The sequence below is a fragment of the Hyaena hyaena genome, unplaced genomic scaffold (assembly GCF_003009895.1).
Source record: "Hyaena hyaena isolate Hyena2069 unplaced genomic scaffold, ASM300989v1 scaffold_828, whole genome shotgun sequence".
NCBI classification, from domain to species: Eukaryota; Metazoa; Chordata; class Mammalia; order Carnivora; family Hyaenidae; genus Hyaena; species Hyaena hyaena.
In genome coordinates, this window is record NW_024081462.1 from 711,056 (window position 1) to 730,446 (window position 19,391).

Sequence of the window (19,391 nt, forward strand, 5' to 3'; positions counted from 1 at the left end):
CAAACGTTTTTTGTAAAAGCCCAAGCAGTAAACACTTTAGGCTTTCAAACCACAGAAGTAGGTCACCTGTTCTTTGTGTTTTGTTTACACAACCATTTAAAACGTAAACAACTGAATACGCTGAATGCCACAGAACCATACACTTGATGGTTAAAACTGTCAGTTTTATGTTATAGGTATTTTATCACAATAAAAAAAAAAGTTAAAAAAGCTGTTCTTAACTCTCGATGCAGGAATAGCCCAAAGTCAGATTTGATGGCAGGTTGTGTGGTCTGCCAACCTCTGAAGCATCACTGAGATTTTACTTCTTAGAAGAACTCCGTACCAGGCACAGGTTTCCTTCCTTTAGCAAATAAACTCTAACCTTTTATCAAAAGTTCTGAAACACAATCAGCGGGCTGCCATTCAAATTTACCAACAGAAAAGTGGTGGGAGAGCAAGGTCATGGCAGCAGATGCCACCCCTACCCTTATGGGTTCCTCCAGTTTGGGGGAAGAAAAAGAACTTGCTCTTCTATTCAGGAAAAAACAATGTTTGAAAAGACTTTACCTCCTTTGTTATTGGTAGAAAAAGGGAAGATAATCTTGAGGTCATTCTGTGGCACTAAATATAAGAAGTCAGTTACTGATCTGGGGTAGATCTTGGGGTTACTGATTTTGTTTTGTTCTCTGTAGAGAAATGAGAATTTTAGAAAAGGACAAATTCACTCCTGCACAAAGGTTTTCAGGACCCACAGGGCTAGCAAGTGGTTGAAGCTCAAATGATAAGATAAGATATTCAAATATTAAGGAATCCAAAGACTGGCTTAGTTGTTTTTTTTTTTCTTTTTGTTTTATTGTAGCCTAAAGACAAACTGCAAATCTGGAAGTACACAGTGACTATATGAGCTAGACTCTGACCAGTATCTTGCCTAGAGCTTAAAGTAATCTCTACACCAACGTGGGGCTCAAACTGCAGGAAATGCAGCTGAAAGACAACTAATGAAAATGACCCAAAGGGAAGGGCGGGGTGGGGGGACCCAGACATATAAAATATGGCTAATGTTGCAAAATACCACGAGTAATGGTTAAGGGTGTGGACTCGACAGTCACAGAACCTAAATTCTAATTCTGACTTTCTTACTTCCTAGCTCAGTGCTGTGATCTCTTTGACTCTCAATTTTGTCCTCTATGAGAAAGATTTTAATAGTTAGCTCTATCTGGCACACAGCAAGTGCTCAATAAATATAGGCGATTATTATTAAACAATTTCTCTGATAAAAAGTTCCAAATTCCATAGGTTTCACTGGCATCCCAGGTTAGGAAAGCTATTGCTCACAATCTCTACACTGTTCCCTTGAATGGAATTTTTCCTTCTCAATTCCTTCTTTGTGGAACATACGGTTAATATCTGACTTGTTTTTCAGTTAATCCTAACATGAAAGTACATTTGCATGTGTAAGGTGGCTCTGTCTAGCTGTTACCTAGAGTTGCCCCAAGTTTAGTAAAAGTCCTTTCACTGATCTTGAAACACTTCGGAACTAACTCTAATTAAATTCTTTCCAGGATTTACAGTAATGTTAGAGATACTATACTACTTTTCCTTAAGACCAGGAATGCTACAATAAAAAAGTGTTGTGCATTTCTAGCTGGCTCTCAAAGGGACTGGAATGGCAAAATGCACACTTAAGATTTCAATGGATTCTTTAAAAAGCAAGTGTTCTAAAATCTGCTGTGATTAGCAATCACATACTCCAATCTTAAACATTTTCCTAAATTTTTAAGAGTATAACGTCATCTTTTATAAACAGAAAGAGAAATGTTTCCTGGCACTGTCTAGTAACATAAGCTTAAGAACATTGCGGGGGGGGGGGGGGAATCTTAGGTAGTGTAACCACTGATAGATTTTAAAGCAGAACATCTACTTTCCAAGCCACTGAGAAGATGCACAGAAAAAAGATGTGGAAGAAAATATGTCCAAATGTCAACAGTGATTTTTCTCAGAATGATCATTGTTTTAGTCTCTCTTTTTTTAAATGTTTAAAAAAGTAATCTCTACACCAACATGGGGCTCAAACTCCCGACCCCCAAGTTCAAGAGTCTTGTGCTCTTCCAACTGAGTCAGTCAGGCACGCTGATTGTGTCTCTTTTTAATATAGATTTTGTATTTTACAAACTTGTTAAAAATCATTGCATGCTGGGGACCAGAAGAGCTCTCTTTCCTTCTATTTCTTCTGTCCTGTCACAGCCAAGTAGGGTAAGCAGGGGACCCGGAGCATCACAGGGAGGTCTGAATGCTGGTCCGCCACTTCCTGGCACTGTTATTTTCAGCTAGTCACTTCACCTTGAACTCCAGTATGCTACTGTTAAAGTGGAATTGAGAATTAAATGTCAACACACTGAAAAGCACCCCGCAGGGCCTCTCGCATGGCAAAGGCTCTGTTTGTTGCTGTGGTTCTCATTTCCATTACTAACCCAATACTACAAAGCTGGAAACGGAAACATTTTCACATCTTCCTTTCTGTTCCTTGGTCTTGAAGCTTATATATCATTTACTTCATTCCAGTTATTTATCCTAATTCTCTGTCCAAATGTCTTTTAGTATGTACATGTCAAACACGTTACAGAACAATCAAACCACAGTTCAGTCATAGCATGACTTAACTTTCATTGTGCTTCTGCTTCAAGAGCTCAGAAAATAAACAGATCCCTCGTGGCTTGCTCACATGCAGCTCTCAGGTAAGGATCTGGAGGAAACAATTAAGTTCCTCTCATGAGTTTTCTCTCCTTTATTCACTGAAATGTAGAAGGAAGGGAGGATCATAGTCTGTGCACTTGGCTGCAGAATAAAGACAGACCCCTCCCATGAATTCAGAGGCTGCCATGGCTTCATGGACCAGAGTCTGGCATTCACTTAAGAAGTATCTGGTTTCTACATCCACAGTGAGAACCAGAAAAGACTGAGATGCTTCCCTGTGTGTTTTGTTTTGTTTTGTTTTGTTTTGTTTTGTTTACTGGCAGCCAAGTTAGGTTTATAGACTCATGTTATGTAGCAGGGGTCCAAGTCTGACTGTAAGAGAAACTCAGATACATTGGGGCTTGTCAGAGAATCTACCAGAAGCCATTCTTTAAAATCTAAATCATCCATCTGCAACAGATCAACTTGCAGCACTGGCACTTATGGTGGTACGTGAAGACCTTCCTCAGTGATGCTTTGCACACGGGCAAACACACAAACACTACAAAACTTCCTGAAGTGGTGTTCTCTGGGCAGCAGACTCCCACCCCATACACAATTAGTGTGTGTTCAAGTAAATCTACTAAATTCTTTTCTTTCTTTCTTTTTTTTTTTAGTCTATTTATTTTAGAGAGAGAATGAGCGAGCACAAGTTGGGGTAGGGCAGAGAGAAGGAAAGACAGAATCCCAAGCAGTTTCCGCACTTGGAGCTCAGAGCCCAATGCGAGGCTCGAACCCACAAACCACAAGATCGTGGCCTGAGCTGAGATCAAGAGTCCAACGCCGAACCAAATGCGCCACCCAGGTGCCCCTACTAAATTCCTTGGTATTTTATAATTGTATATTAAGGGCCCTTACAAGTTCTATAGTATAGAAGTAGATGTCCTAAACTGATCTGAATTGAAATTAGAATCATTCTTTTGCTGGTACACGCATTACCATCCTGCAGGAGTGACCTGCAGAACACCAGTTTGGGAAACATAACACAGACAGCTCAAGTGGCACAGCACTGCAAGGCAGAGCACCAGCAAGCAAAGTGCTTTATGGAGGTGGCACCAGTGCAGGTGGCCTTGTTTTTGAGGGCATCAGACCTCCCCTGGGAAATGCCCAAAATCTGGAGAGGAGCATTTTGTGGGCACCAGGGGTCCTGAATCAATGAGTTACAGCAATTACCAAGGTAAACTTGACCAATTAATGATTATGCTTATGCTGTGCTTGAGTCTCCTCCCAGGAATTCAATTTGAATCCTTGTAGCAGACACCAACACAAAGCACAGAATACGGATTTTTTTTGGCCCCAGCAAAATCACTTTCTTTTCCCCCAGCAAAGTTACTTTCTTTTTCCAGGAAAATAAAGCAACCATACAATGGATCGTGACATGTGGCTGAGCTGATGGCACAATCGAAGTCTCCAGACTAGCAGTCTACAATTCTAAGCTTCCTCCTGTTACTAAAATAGCCTCTACAATAAAAGAAAACCCACAGTCCCATATAGCTAACTCCCTACCTTTTAATTATTCATGTTAATGCCTTGCATTTGTCGAGTTTATACTTTAGAAATGCTAATCAGGCCCAAGGATTACATGAATAATGGAAAGCCACAAATAATTACCAAATCTGATTTTAAGCAATGTTTTCAACACATGCTCTCCCCAGAAATCTTCCCCAAATACTACTTCCCCCTCCCTTCCACTTACATTCTTCATCCTAAAAGAAACCTTAGTACAATGAGTTTTATCAGGAGGACCAACCAAACTTTTATACTTTTGCTTTTTCTCTGGTACCCTAATAGTGATGATGCTGAATGACCAAAAAGAAGTAGTAGTAAGAGAAAACCAAAAGGATCACGCCCAGAAACTAGATGCACTCTTTGAAAAGGAGAATCTGAAACCCAGCTCGAGAGCCCAGCCACTGTGTTAGTAGAGAAGATAATTGCCTTCCCTTCAGGTCTGCATAGAGGCGGTACCATCTGTTTCTTCCCCCAGTGACTCGCTATACCTGCCAAAAACTATGAGCTTTAAACCAGATTACTCATGCAGCAGTTCCCCCTGCCTTCCTCTAGGGGGGAAAAAACCACCCAGACAATGCTGGTGTTCCCATTATTAAAAAACCAAACAAAACACTACATTAGCTAATGTCCAATTTTACCAATTAAAACCAAATGCCATTTCATAGCCATCCAACCGGCAAGAATCAAAGTGTCTTACTGAATCCAGTGTAAGAGAGGATATGGAGAAATGGGGACCTTCCCAAAGTATACATGGGGTTATGCTGATAAGATGATTTTGGAAGAGCAATTTGGCATGTGACAACGCACACACCACATCTAGCAACATACCAGAGGAACATGTGTATGTGTCCAGGGAGAAGTGTACCAATAGTTATTGCTGCACAATCAGCAGTAGCAATAGGACAAAACAAACAAACAAAACAAATCAATTTCCCCGTCCATCACTTGGAAAATAGTAAGTAAACGGGTAAAGGCACAGTGAAGAATTAAACTGTGGTAAAGTGGTGTTATAAAAGTCTAGGCAGCAGTCAGAGCAAACTGTAGTCATCACTTTGGGCTGGTATTTCAAAACTTGAGGGGATAAGTACAAACTGGCAGACTGACATATTAATATGATAAAATCGATATGAATTTAAACACACAAATTACATAAAGAACTATCCATGTAGTAAAAGTGAAGGGACAGGAAGAGTACATGTTATCTCTTGGGAAAGGTAAAAGGGGGTGAGGAAGGAATGAAAGGAGAAAAGACCATGGCAAGATACATAGGAAATTATGATACTGGCCATAATATTTTATTTATATTCCCCATAAATGTAGTGTATTTTGCTATAAAATGGGTCTCAGGCATATGGTTATCATGTTAGCTGTTTGATAAATTTTTTTTAAATAGCAACTTTCAAAATATTATAAACTATAGCCTTCTTTTAAAGGCCAAAATGAATGATAAAATAGTGGACTGAGATAATTATACAACCTTACAACCATGTGCAAGGTGAAAAGGAACTGGATTATCAAGCCATGGAGTAGTATCTTCCTGAATGTTACCTTAAGAACACAATGATACATTTCAAACACACTTTATAGTGTCTTTATTTTTGTGTGGCTGATATAAAAGCATTTGGCTCAAAATTCTGCTATAAAAGTGATCGCCAAGGAAAAGGAGTTCATGAAAAATATCTGCTATACTTCTACAATCATCAGGCATCTGAGATTATTTTCAAGTTAAAAAAAAGTATAAGAAAAATAATCTTTAATTATTTAATTCTCATATAACTTATTTTCAACTGTCTTTCAGTCTCCTAAAACTCAGAAGTATTAGAGCAATGCTAGGTTTTTAGAACCACTACAATGAAACCATTGAACTACAAAAACTTTCTAGATAACATTCAGTATCACTTACACACTAGCTTATTAGTGCCAGGCACTGTTATAAGCACATTTATGTACCATCCCACCTAATCCTTAACAATCCCACTAAGTAGGTGTTGCTATTATCCCTGGTTTACAGATGAAGCAAGTGGGTTCAGAAATATTGAGCACCTTGCCTGCAGCATAAAGTTGGAACCTGTTTTCCCCCTCCTGGAGTCCAAGTTATTAATCCCTCCACATATTGCCTCAAGGAGACCCCAACAACTACACACATGGGAAAGGCCTCAATTCAACATTTACTTTCACATACAATCCCCAATTTAAAAAAAATTTTAACACTTATTCGTTTTTGAGAGACAGACAGAGCATGAGTAGGGGAGGGGCAGAGAGAGAGAGAGGGAGGGACACAGAATCCAAAGCAGGCTCCAGGCTCTGAGCTGTCAGCATAGAGCCAATGTGGGGCTCGAACCCACGGGCCGTGAGATCCTGACTCGAACTGCAGTCAGATGCTTAACCTACCGGCCAGAAAATTTGGTTTCCACCAGGGACTACTCTGTAAAGACTTGTCACATCATCAGAGGTTCTGAAGCACCACTGTGATTCTGAGAAGATCTTCATCAGCGTCAGGAAAAGGAAACTTGTTTTTCTCAGTCTGTTAATTGAGAGATCAAGTATCCTGAATTTTGGTCCCAACACATTCTGCTGACCTAACTGTCCTAAGCAACATACGAGCCAGGATGCTTGCTAAGACTTCATTCAGGGATGCCTGGTCTCCTTCAGGGAACAGCTTAGAAGAGCGAACGCTCAATGTCAGGGCCACAGGAGAGGACACAGGTCATGTGAAGTGCTACAGGCTCACCCAAGATGAGCCACCAAACAACCCCAGGATGGTTTTATTTTTTCCCTTTGACTTTCACACTAACATGCTACAGTAAAGTTTTATGATAAAGTAGGCTAGAGGACAGTATAAATAGCTACATATTCAGCCAGAACATTTTCTGTTACCTCGAGTCATTAAAGAATCATTAATCTTGGGGGGAAGAAAGGAAATCTAGGACACTGGTAACAACAAAGTAGGCCTCCACTCTACTGACTGTGAAAGTACTGTAGAAGACAGAAATTCAAGAAACAACTAAAGTCCTTTTTAACACGTCACTGAAGTATGGCCTCATTCTTTTACCTTGTTCTCCTGAAGTAAGACAGAGGAGTAATTATATTAATCCCCTCCGGAAGCATCAACAATAGAAATGATCCACAAGAAATTCTCGCTTGGGGCCTAGACCATTCAATTTGCTTTTCTCTTATCAATAATATTTCACCAAAAATCATGTCACTGGCCACATAAGCATAATTATCCCCTGACACTTGAGATTTAGTTAAATCCAGTGTCGGTGGCCAACAGTCCCTTTTAAATGTTACTTTCTCCAAAATCACCTCAAAGCAAAACAGAAATCCCTCATTCTTCTCCTGTGTTGTTGAATTTTAATTAGAATAATACAGGCTTTTATGTTTTTCTCCTTATTTTCTTTCTCTACCGAAGAGAGTAAATTACAACCTAGAAGCTAATTTAATACGTCCTCATGTTCACAACAAAATGGCAGAAAATGTTAGATGTGAAGAGTAAGGTTGAATGGATGAGAACATTAGTCACAATGTGATTTGACCACAACTGGCCATCAGCAGACAGGCTCATCTGGTGAGAAAGCAAGAAGGTGGAGCAGACCCCAGCACACTTGCACAGTGACACTCAGCACCCTGAAGGAGAAAGAAGAGGCTGTGTGGGGAACGTGGGGCTACTCAGAGCCTGCAAAGGACCAGGCATCGTTCCAAGTGCATTGCTGAGATGGTTTCCCGTGAGCTCCAAGTGAGCTGGGAGGGTACTGACAGTGGGGAGAACACAGGGTCTGGGAGCCAAGGGGTCACACAGAAGATGAAGAGTCTGGAAGGCACAAAGCCACGGTGCCGGCAGGAGGAGGACCTCACACAGCTGGTGAGACTGCGCGTGTTGTCTAGCATGGGGCAGACACACAAAGAAATCAGTGTTTGCAGAATCTGAAGTTTGTGGGTGACTAGGGGAATTTCTGGGTTCGTGGTATTGTAGGTGGAGAGCTAGTCCTAAACGGACCCAAGTGAAGGTCACATAGCATCAAAGTATCAGTGTCACTGCAACTTGTGACAGTGGAGAGGATTTTGAAGTCATTTAGATTGTGAGAAAATGTCAAGTTGACTGATGATTGGAAGTGTTGACCCAAGTGGCCAGTTTGTGGAGTTCCATTCATAAATCACATGAATGTTAATGCAACAGTATTCTAAACTACTGGATGGGTAAGGAGAACCGAGAGGGTAATAAACACCACCATGTAAGGATTAGGGAAAGGATTTACTGCTGTAGTGTCATAGAAGAATCAGGGGTAGCAGACTCATAGAAAATGTGATTCCCAAAGCAAGCTCAGGGTGAAAACGCAGAGTGCTGAGGTTTTGAGTCCTAACGCTGTAGATGCTACTTCGCATCTTTATGTATTTGCTGACTGAAAGGTCTGTGCCAGGAGCCATCCACCTACAAAGAACCTGTTTTTCTGGGCCTTGGGGGCAAAAATGGCTGATGCAGAGATGGCATTATGAAGGCGAGACATAAAAGGAAAATTCTCAGTGTAGCTTAAAATGAGGTACACTGGAATGAGTTTGGGGCCAGAGGGAAGGTGACCAGAAACACACAGGACTGCCCTGTGCTTGCAGAAGCTCCTCCCAAATCCACAGGAGCAGGTAGCAGTGGGAGACCCGACCAGTCACGGAGCTCTGAGAGAATTTAAGTCAATGAGGGTTTGTTTCTTACAGAATTTCCCCCTGACTTGTAACTTATACTTTACAGTCATGATAGTGAATTTCAGTTGTTCAAAGGGAGGCAAATACTTGTAATATTCCAGACATGCCTGTAATAAGTATATAACATAAACTCAAAATGAACATTTAATAATGAGCTCCAGGGATGCCTGGAGTGGCTCAGTCTGTTGAGTCAGGTGAATCAAGAGTCCAACTCTTGATTTTGGCTCAGGTTATGATCTCACCATTGTGAGACTGAGCCCTGTGCCAGGCTCTGCACTGAGTGTGGAGCCCACCCAAGATTCTCTCTCTTCCTCTCCCCAACTTTTGCTCTCTTGCTCTCTCTCTCTCTCTCTCTCTCTCTCTCAAAAAAAAAAAAAAAAAAAAAAAAAGAGTTCCAGTAGTTCAAGGAAAGACGATGGTAGAAGGTGCTTCTGGAATGGTCCAGCACTGGAATTTGGTCCAAGTCAGTCACTGCAGAATCTGCATATTCTCTCAGCCATAAGTTCCTAGAAGAAAATTAACCACAGGTCCTCTCTGTACAAAGGCTAGTGGACAAAGGTCTTTAATACAAAAGTCACAGTCATATCACCAGGCAGGATGATGATCTCTCTGGTATTTCTAGGCCTTTGCCGGATTCAGAATAAAGTCCTGGATCCTGGAATGTTCCAAGGCTTGGACACGGAGCCTCCCCTGCTGTGCTTCCTCATTTTCTCTGCTGGCAGTGTCAGTGTGTCATCTCTAATCAGTCACTGTGTAATAAACAGTTCGGGAGCCTCAACGACATACTGGACAGTGCATTAGGTGCCAGGGACACGGTGCGAATGGAACAGTCACACTCACTGCCCTCTCGGAGTTTAGTGTCGTTGGAGAGACATTTACCAACTACTCACAAACAAAAGATTCAATTTGGTTGGAGCAACAAAGGACAAGTACACAATCCTAGGAGGGCCCAAAACGTGGGACCCAGCCTGATCTGGGGACACTCTAAAGGACAAGACATTTAAACCAAAGAAGAAGTAGAAGGTGACCAGGTACAGCAAAGCAAAGCGAAGAGAACCAGTCCAAGTACACAGCAGTAGAGGGCAGAGCTCTACCTCAGGATATAAAGATCCACAGGCATCTACCTTTAATAATAATACGAGCAGCATGTACATCCAATACGGTGCTTGCCCCAAATGCTCTCAGCACTTACTGCTGACTCATGAAAGAAACACGACTACCACAAAGAAATTAAAGTATCAAAATGAGTGAAAGAGGGGCACCTAGGTGGCTCAGTAGGTTAAGCTTCCGACTTCGGCTCAGGTCATGATCTCACCACTCGTGGATTCGAGCCCCGCATCAGGCTCCGTGCTGACAGCTCGGAGCCTCTAGCTTGCTTCGGATTCTGTGTGTGTGTCTCTTTCTGCCCCTCCTCCTCTCTCAGTCTCTCTCTCTCTCCCCCCAAAATGAATAAATATTAAAAAATTTTTAATAAAAAAGTGAGTGAAAGAAAACTGACCAAATTTAGAACAAGCAGTCTTGTTGAACATGAGAAAAGATAAACAGCCTGCATAAAGCTGGCGGCCTCAGATGTAAGCACCTATCATCCAAGTCCTTGGCAGAAACCTGCCCACAAGCCCAAGACATTTCCATCAAGCAATTCTCTTTCTCTCTCTCTCTCTCTCTCTCTCTCTCACACACACACAGGTAAAAACAAAAAACTCTAAAAGTAGAAATCTTAAGGAGAATAAAATTCCATTTGATTGGTTTCCAAGATGGCAGAGGATCACGGCTCTTGTTCCCTGATTGAGGCAGGCCAGAAGTGTGCCATTATCCCAAGGAATAAAGATGCACTCCCTTCATCATATTTGAAATAACAAGTGAGGTGATCTGACATAATGGTAATCTATTTCCTTTACTTCACACAAAACAATCACAGGGCAGAACAATGAGTAATCTACCTGACATCTAGTATATCTGATCCACGTGAATGAACGCAGGACAAGGATCCAGTCACATACACCTACTGCCGGGAAGAGACTAAAGAGGCCTCAGAAAAGTGGCAGCTGTCTTGGAAATTTTCATTCACAAGCTAGTTAAGGTACAAATCAGGAGATTAGACAAGGGGAAATTTCTGTAATAGGCATGTTAAGGGACAAAGAGTATGTTGGTGGAAGTTATCAGAAAATTTGTCATTTGTAGTCAAACATCCCACTTTTTATAAATATCATTTAATGAGCCCCAAGTGTTTTCTAGAGAGTGTGCTAAATGCTTATAATATCTCTAATCCTCACCTCCACCTATGAGCATGGTATTATTAGTTTCACTTTACAGCTCAGAACCTGAAGCTTGGGAAGGTTAAAGAACTGTAACTTGCCTATGTCCACATGCAGTACTTTTTCTAACATATTGCAGTCTCTCATCCCTCAGTTATTTTGAATTTCTAAATAACCTTGGCAAACTTAGATGTAGCCGCTAATAGGCAATCTGGTTAAACTTGTCCCACCATATAAGCTGACAGCCCCAAGAGCCACAGGGTTTGAATACCTATAGTGCTCTACCACGGCTCAGAGGCAACAACTACAATCTTGACTTTGCATTTGTACTTAGATTTTGTGTTACATTGTTTGGGAAGGTTTCAAAAGGGCCCTACAGAGATTCCAACTCTCTACCCCAACTCCAAGTCATTTCTCAAGAGCACTTGATAATTGACCCTGAAAGTAACCCTATGAGGAAGACAGAGGTGCCATACTGGCCTCCATAATGTTGTTCCCAATGACAGTTTTAGGACAACTGGTCCCACTAAATCCACAGAATATCTTGCTACTACTTTATTAGGCCTGAGACTTTAAGGATTAATCTAGCCCCAAGGACCATCTATATTCAAGATAAAACTGTGAATATAATTTTCTTTGGCCTATATGCCTAAGCTCCATTCTCATTTCACACTCTACACTGGACCCAGAATGGTAAATTCTCTGGAATCTGGACAGACTCTATTAAAACTCTAACAAATCATCACTGGGCCTAAAGCCTAAGAAAAAAGAACTTGCATTTTATAGTCAGCAAAAATATTCATCGGTGCTCTGGCAAACACAATGTCTTATGTCCATCTGTGGTACACATCAGTTTTCGTATCTAGATCTGAGGTATAGTGGGGTTATGACTTGCCTTTTGAAGTTGGCATATCTAGAACATAAATCTAATACACAGAGGGTCCAACATAAATGGGCTCTTTCTAAAAGCTGAGATCTGAGAATTAAGATGAAACTCTCTCATTACAATTTCCTTTGGTGCTGTGAAGGTATTAGTTTCTGCTCAAAACATGGCCAAGGTGCCTGCTAATGCCCTGATAATTTTTTAGTAACAACGGATTAATTTTAAAGTTGCTCCCTTGAGATAATGCTGATTTTAGTGGAAAAGGATACTCAATTAAACCTTCCAATAAATAATGTGGAAGAGTTATCAGCTGGGAGATTTTCACCAAATACATGTGCCTGGCTCCTATTGGCTAGAGCAGTCAGCTATTTTAGCTCCGCTGATTATAGCTCTTGAAACAGGCACATAATGTTTTTTAAGTTTGTTTATTTGAGAAGGAAAGAGAGGGAGTGCATGCATGTGTGAGGGAAGAGGAAAGAGGGGGGAGGGGGGAAGGGGGGGAAAGAGGGGGGAGGGGGGAAGGGAGAGAAAGAGAGAGAAAGAGAAAGAAAGAGAGAGAAAGAGAGAGAAAGAGAGAGAGAGAGAGAGAGAATGAATCCCAAGCAGGCTCCAAGTTCAGAGTAGAGTATGACACAGGGTTCAAACTCACAAACCATGAGATCATGACCGGAGCCAAAACCAAGAGTCCAAAGCTCAACCAAATGAGCCACTCAGTCACCCCCAAGCAAATAGTTTTTAAACCTTTTAGTTTTATACAGCAAGCAAATTCCATTGCGTATACCACCTCACCATATAAAGAATTTTGTTGTGTCGTGGTCAAATCATGTTCCCCGTGTACAGTGATACCTATGGTGATATTCTACTTCTGTAACACAGAATGCCTAGAACTGCCTCCTAGTAGTGTGAATACGATCAATAGGTATTCACAGGGACTCCAATGAATGTAAGCCATACATCAGATGTTATGGTCCTTGCTCCTGACATCTATTGTTATTTTTATATAAACCCTTTGAATAAAACATTGTATTTCAGGTCTCTTAAACAAATAAAATTTACGCCAATCCTTTTAACTTTAAGGTTTCCTCCTTAGGGGTGCCTGGGTGGCTGAAGTAGTCGACTTCAGCTCAGGTCATGATCTGGCAGTTCATGGGTTCGAGCCCTGCCTCAGGTTCTGTGCTGGCAGCTCAGAGCCTGGAGCCTGTTTCGGATTCTGTGTCTCCCTCTCTCTTTGCTCTACCCCTGCTCACGCTGTTTCTCTCTGTCTCAAACATAAAATAAAAACTATTAAAAAAAATTTTTTTTAAACAGATTTCCTCCTTATAATAGGGATCTTTGATATCATTGCCCCCTCTACACTACATATTTGCCTCACTAGTTGTAAAATTCTACTGGTAAAGTTTTTGCCTAGTCCTGAAATGGCACAAATAAAGACACTGGGTACAGACAACAGTCCAAGTCTTACAGAGCCCAAGAGGGAAAGAAACAAGAAAATGTGGGAGAATGATTCTAGAATAGCATTTGTACTTCTTGACATAATGCTCCTTTTTGGAGAAAAAAAAAAAGACTCATGACTTACAAAGAGAACATTATAATTACTAGATAATCACCAATCCAATAGGAATATAAAAGGTAAACAGGAGACCATATTTCATTTGGAAACCTTAACTGGCAGAAATTCTACCTTTATAGTGGATAAGGTAGAAGAAAAGAAGTTAACTGCAGCCTCCATAAATACACATTTTAACAAAAAGGCAGATAATAAGTAAAGGGAGAAGGAGAGCCCATTTGCTCAGAACTTCTGTGCCCTGATTTAAAGGAGAAATTTTATAATCTGCAATTTGCTAACAAAAGGGGCAGAAGGCATTAACCTAGATATTAACAAAGTGGTCAATTAATACTACCTTGTAAACATATGCCTTCATTTTTCCACCAAGGAAAATGATGAATAGTATGATGGAAAACAACAAAACAGAGTAGAATCCCTGATACACTCTTAGGTAGAAGCAATGAGGTAGAGGAAATAGGATTAACCTACCAGATGCATCCAAGCAGAGTACTGTCTCTTTCAAAGTAGTTGCCTTGGACAATTCTGATACGGTCAACATTTCTTAAAATTCCTATGTTAGACTTCCAGAGACTGTGCAAAGTATTTTTAAAATTTTTTTTTTTAATGTTTTTTTTTTTTTTTATTTATTTCTAGGAGAGAGAGAGAAAAAGAGAGAAAAGGAGAGAAAAAGAGAGAGAGGGAGTCACAGACTGAAACAGGCTCCAGGCTCTGAGCTGGCAGTCAGCACAGAGCCCGACGCGGGGCTCGAACCCACGAACCGCGAGATCATGACCTGAGCGAAAGTCGGACGCTTAACCGACTAAGCCACCCAGGCGCCCCAATGTGCAAAGTATTTTTAAATGCTAAGTTTTACCTCCATTCAGTAATGTTCCATGCAATTTGCAATTTCTTATACAGAAGAAACTGTAGTCCTGGCACTTGAAAAGTTTACAGTTTCAAGAAGGGCACAGATGTATGTATAGCTACTTTCATTATACTCTCTGCTCTGTCCCTGATTTTATCTTCTTGCATTATTGGTACAGTGATCTTCCTCCACTACACAAGCAAACACCTCTGAGAGCAGAACCCATGTCAATTACCTTTGCACCACCTCTACAAATGCCCCAGCAAAGTAATCTGTACAGAGTGTGCATTTAACAAGTGTTGGCTCAGGGAGAAAATGTCTTTTAATAATGACACCTGTTCAGCAAAATTCACCATAAGGCAGGTTTGCCTTGAAGCCTATCCAAGGGCATTTAGTTACTGCAGTACCTAAATAGTCTCTCCTATGCCAGCCCTAAGGTCACCACGGCACTGAGGCTTGGATTCTGAAGGTGTAAGAGCAAAAGCGTAAGCCCAACTTGCTCCCAATTACTATCTAAATGTTATACATCAATAGTATCAAGTACATCCCTATTGATTACATGGGAGAAAAATCCCTCCTTCAAGAACTGATCTCATCTACTAGCTCATCAAACTACTGTCTCACTCCACCAGGGTAATTTTGAAGCCACAACAGGAGTCCAGATGGTAATCGATATGCTCATTCCTACTGAGCTTATTATGATGGTTACCCAACAGCAGAGTACCTGGAAAGATACTACTTGTTAGGAACTCAGAGAAATTCTTGACAGAAGCATTTTGCGTATTGAATTTAGATAGCACGCTTTTTTCCTAGTAATGACAGAATAAAGACACTAAGCATGAAAACCAAGTTTGGGTACAGGTAGCTGATTAGACCAGAAAAGAAAACAAAGTGATTGGTCATCTTAATAGTCACACATAGAAGATATTCTGTAGGTCATCTTGCTATGATGCTTTGAAAATAATTTAGAAACTACAAGTCCATTATAAGTTGCAAAAGATGGTATAGGCAATTGGTGAGTTAAGAATGATATTCAGAGCAGGCAATAACATTTATGTGGGGAAGGACAGCTGAAATCGTCTACGAAGCCAGGTTACTACGCTTCCTTGCAGGAAAAAGGCTGTCTGCTCCATCAGGCCCTTTTTAAAAACCACATTCATTTTAGTACCTGACCATATCTGGCACCAGGAAGCAATTAAGGATAGACAAAGTAGAAAGGACAATTCAGAAGATCACAGCTCTACAGACTCAACTGTGTTGTCCGATAAGATGGTAGTCACTAAAAATCAATTAAAATTAAAAAATCAGTTTCTCAGTTAATAGTGTAGCTGTATTTCCAATGCTACCAGCTCTACGTGGGAGTAGCTATCATACTGGACAGTTCATACATAAGAATATTTCCATTCCTGTTCTACTGACAGACAAAGCCAGATTTGAAAGTGGACATTCTAACGGCTCAGACAGTTGAGAAATGCTGAGAAATTCAGAACCAAGTCCATGGTCTTACTCACTAGGAATCATTAAAAATTTCCAAGGTTGTTTGTTTATGCCTGAGTGTTCTTATCAACATAAGGTTTTCCTTCTAATCTTTTTCTTCTTTTTCCCTTTGATACTGGGAAAAGAAAAGTGGCAGGGGATCAGAAACTCCTTAGGTCTCTCTTATCCACAAAGTTGCACAAATTGCCAAATAAATATATTTTTAGAAGTAACTACTTACCCTACCCTCTTTCCCTTTAAATAAAATACTAAAGGCAATTGGGAAAAAAAACACAGAAGAGAGGAATTCAAGAAAACTACTTAGAACAAAATAGATAGCTATCCTAAACCACTGTTTCAAGACGCCTAAGGGAAAAGTACATAAATCAAGAAGAACATTTCCAAAAATACACAGTGGGCACAGTTCAACAGTTCCACATTAATTTAGAAAGTTAACACCTCCTAAGAGGCCAGCTGATTTTCTACTAACAACTGAAAGTACTGGGTTTTCATCAAGAGCACACTCTGGTTCAACTGTCTAATTCCTGGGCAAATAAAACAAACACCTTTGTCAGCTTCCATCCATGACACTGGTAAATTCCTGAAGTCATTTGGTTCTAAGATAGAAGCTATGTCTGATAGTAAAATTAAAATCAACTACATCACTAAGGTTCTGTTGATTTAAAATTCCCTGTAACCAGTCTTTTAAAAGTGAAATAAAAATATACTTTGGGATTTAAAGTAGACAGTTTCCATTATACTTCAGAAAAGCAAACTAAGACTCATTCAAGAACCAGGAAAAAGAAAGCCAGTCGTTTTCAAATACTGGATTCTATTTAAACATTCATTCTATCAGGGCTTCAACATTTGCTTGCTGCTCTGCTCTGCTACTGCTCTGTACCACACAGAGGAAATTTGATATCTCAGTGGCAGAATAATTTGAATGCAAGCTAAATTTTAATCAGCACATAGAAACAACAAAACTGATAACCTATCAGCTTATGAGACAAATGGCTTATGCATTTTGGGGAAGGAGGTTGCAAGAATTAGGATACTGGGGGAAAAAAATTTAATGCAAGCCTTAAAATCCTTCTTCAAAAACGCATGATGTTGCCATCTCTGACAATTACAGCTCTTGGAGGGTAGCTATCAGACAATGCTAAAATGATGCAGTGCACAGGGATTCAAGAAGCCAGGCAAAGCTGCTGCTCCATTTCATCGTTATGAAAGAAAGGTACAAGAATCAGACCTCTCCTTTCTGCATCCAGCACATTCCAACCTCCAGACCGATGTTCAGCAGAGTTACCATCAGAAGTTATAAAAGGTCATGCTTCCCCTTCCCTGTCCTCTAACTTTGCCCCCTACAGTGCTGTTCAATGTTTATTTACTTCTTTCTCTCTAGCTCATTTCAGAACAGAGAAAGAAGGAACATCTTGACCCTCCGCCCTTGCAAAGCACTCACTCTTAGGTCACTTCATCTAACTCATCCCCTTTCAAGGAGGAACTCTGCTCATTAAACAGAAATCACCAGTGCACCTAAGCAAGGTAGGAGATGTTCGTTTAAACCTGGAAAAGTCCCATTTCCTCCTCCTGGTAAGGACGTGTCATTGGTAACTGTTCAAATGAGCATGTGAAAATTAAAGATCGCTAAGCCAAGGAAGTAGCTTATATCGAAAAAAAGGCAACTGATCTGAAACCTACCAAATCTGCAAAATCTGTTCTGCATTTCATGCATACACAGCTCTACAGAATGTGTAAATACCACTAGAAAACTGTGCTAGGAGGTCACAAGCACTCCACACAGCGTGCACCACAGTTTGTAAATGTGCTACAGGCAGTGTCGGAAATGGGGGCTGGCTCCGGTTCCAACCAAAGGGTAGAGCTTATGCATACCTTTAGGTCTTCGGGAATTTCCATTCTTTTGCTGTTCATCTTCCTCATTAATGGTGAATAAACCAAGGGGAATTGGCCTTGCACTGGTCTTCTTCAGTCTCTCTTGTCGGATAGCTGTAGCTGATCCAGGCATACCGCGGCTACTTGTTTTTTAATTATTATTATATTAAAAATATATGCTTATGTAATTGCAGCTCCCAGGAAGCTGCTAGTTTCTAAGCTGCCGGTTCATTTGAGCACTTGTAATAGATCCCCTATGGGTAAACAGTGTGCAAACAGCTGACAGATACTACCAGCCACTTGGCAACTGAGGCCTTGCAGTTCCCCCTCACCTAGCAGCAACCTCCCCCCACTCCCCGCCCCGCCCCCTCCCACTCACTCCCCCCCAGGCAAGTGGCTGGCTGGAGCTCGCCGGCCGGCACGCGCTCTCACACACGCACGCGCGCTCTCCTTCCGGAAGAACCCCGGGAAAGGCACGCAGGGGCAGAAGCCTCCTTCCACCGCCTAACCTGTCCAGTCAGATCCCAGCTTCTTCCTGCCGCGGCACCTTTGCCCAGGCTTCCTGCCACCGCACAGTAAGGTATTCGGCACACGGCACAGAGGGAAGACCGGGATATGCTGTCCTGTAAACAGTTGCCCTGACAACCGGGCCGGGTCCTAGTCCGGGAGGGAGGGCCGGGAGCAGCTCCGGTCCGCCTGGAAGCGCGGACGGCTGCGGGATGCTGGTCCGGGAACTCTCCGCAGGGCAGAGGTCCGGAGCCGGGGAGGGGGCGCCGGCGCGCGCGTGGCTCCGGCTTCCTTTCCTCTCTGCCCGCCCGGCCCGGCTGCAGCCCCGGAGAACTGTCGCCCTGCCTGCACAGGCAGCGGGGGACTCCCCAGGATGGGGAAGGGGGTTCAAGGCAAGGAGTCTTTCTCTGGGTTTTCGATCGTGACAACGTCCGCGAGTCCCTGGATGGAGGAAGGCTCAGCTGGACGCCCGCGGCTCACTGCGCACAGCATCACATCCCAGCTTTCCGGAGGTCCCTATAACCTCCGAGTCGGCGCAAACAGGCTGGGGCCATGAGGACCGACACTGCCAAGCACCTGAGACCATCCAGGGAGCACACGCAGGGGGAGAACCAGGCCTGTTCTCACCAAGACCTCAGTTTGGAATACCCCTTCTGCAAGTCAAGTTGAAAGAGAAATGAGAAACTACAGTCCACCTAAGGGGGGAAAAATCTGCCTCAGAGACATCCAGCCAACTCCCCCCAGTTCCCACTGCTCTGGGCGAGTCACTACTGGCAGTGCTGAGCAATTCTCAACACTTGACCCACTTTTAGTTCTTTTTTGGACTGTTTTCTCCAAAGCATACAATCATGTGATTATTGTTTTCTTCTGAAATGAACTTTCTCACTTAAGACTCTCTACTTCTAGGCTGCCTGAAATTTAGGCTGTATGTGAAAAAATTAAATTTACAGTAAGTGACACAGATGCCAACTGCCAAATTAATAATTTTTGGTTTTTTTAGGTTTGCCTCTTAATCAAAACCAAGTCTGCTTAGAAAGTCCAAAACAA

The 19,391-nt window shown here is 41.8% G+C and overlaps 1 protein-coding gene across 4 annotated transcripts in view; it reads right to left on the bottom strand.

Annotated features, from left to right (window-relative positions):
- The window catches only part of MAP7 (microtubule associated protein 7), a 170,201-nt gene that overhangs the window by 129,258 nt on the left and 21,552 nt on the right, over positions 1-19,391 (bottom strand). For 3 of the 4 annotated variants that reach the window (XM_039219702.1, XM_039219700.1, XM_039219699.1), the window contains exon 1: positions 17,838-18,152. The exons of the other annotated variant lie outside the window; for it this stretch is intronic. In XM_039219702.1, the coding sequence (XP_039075633.1) occupies positions 17,838-17,970 (133 nt within the window). In that variant the 5' untranslated portion in view covers positions 17,971-18,152. Of the gene's footprint in view, positions 1-17,837; positions 18,153-19,391 lie in introns of those variants that run through there. 4 annotated transcript variants of the gene reach the window in all.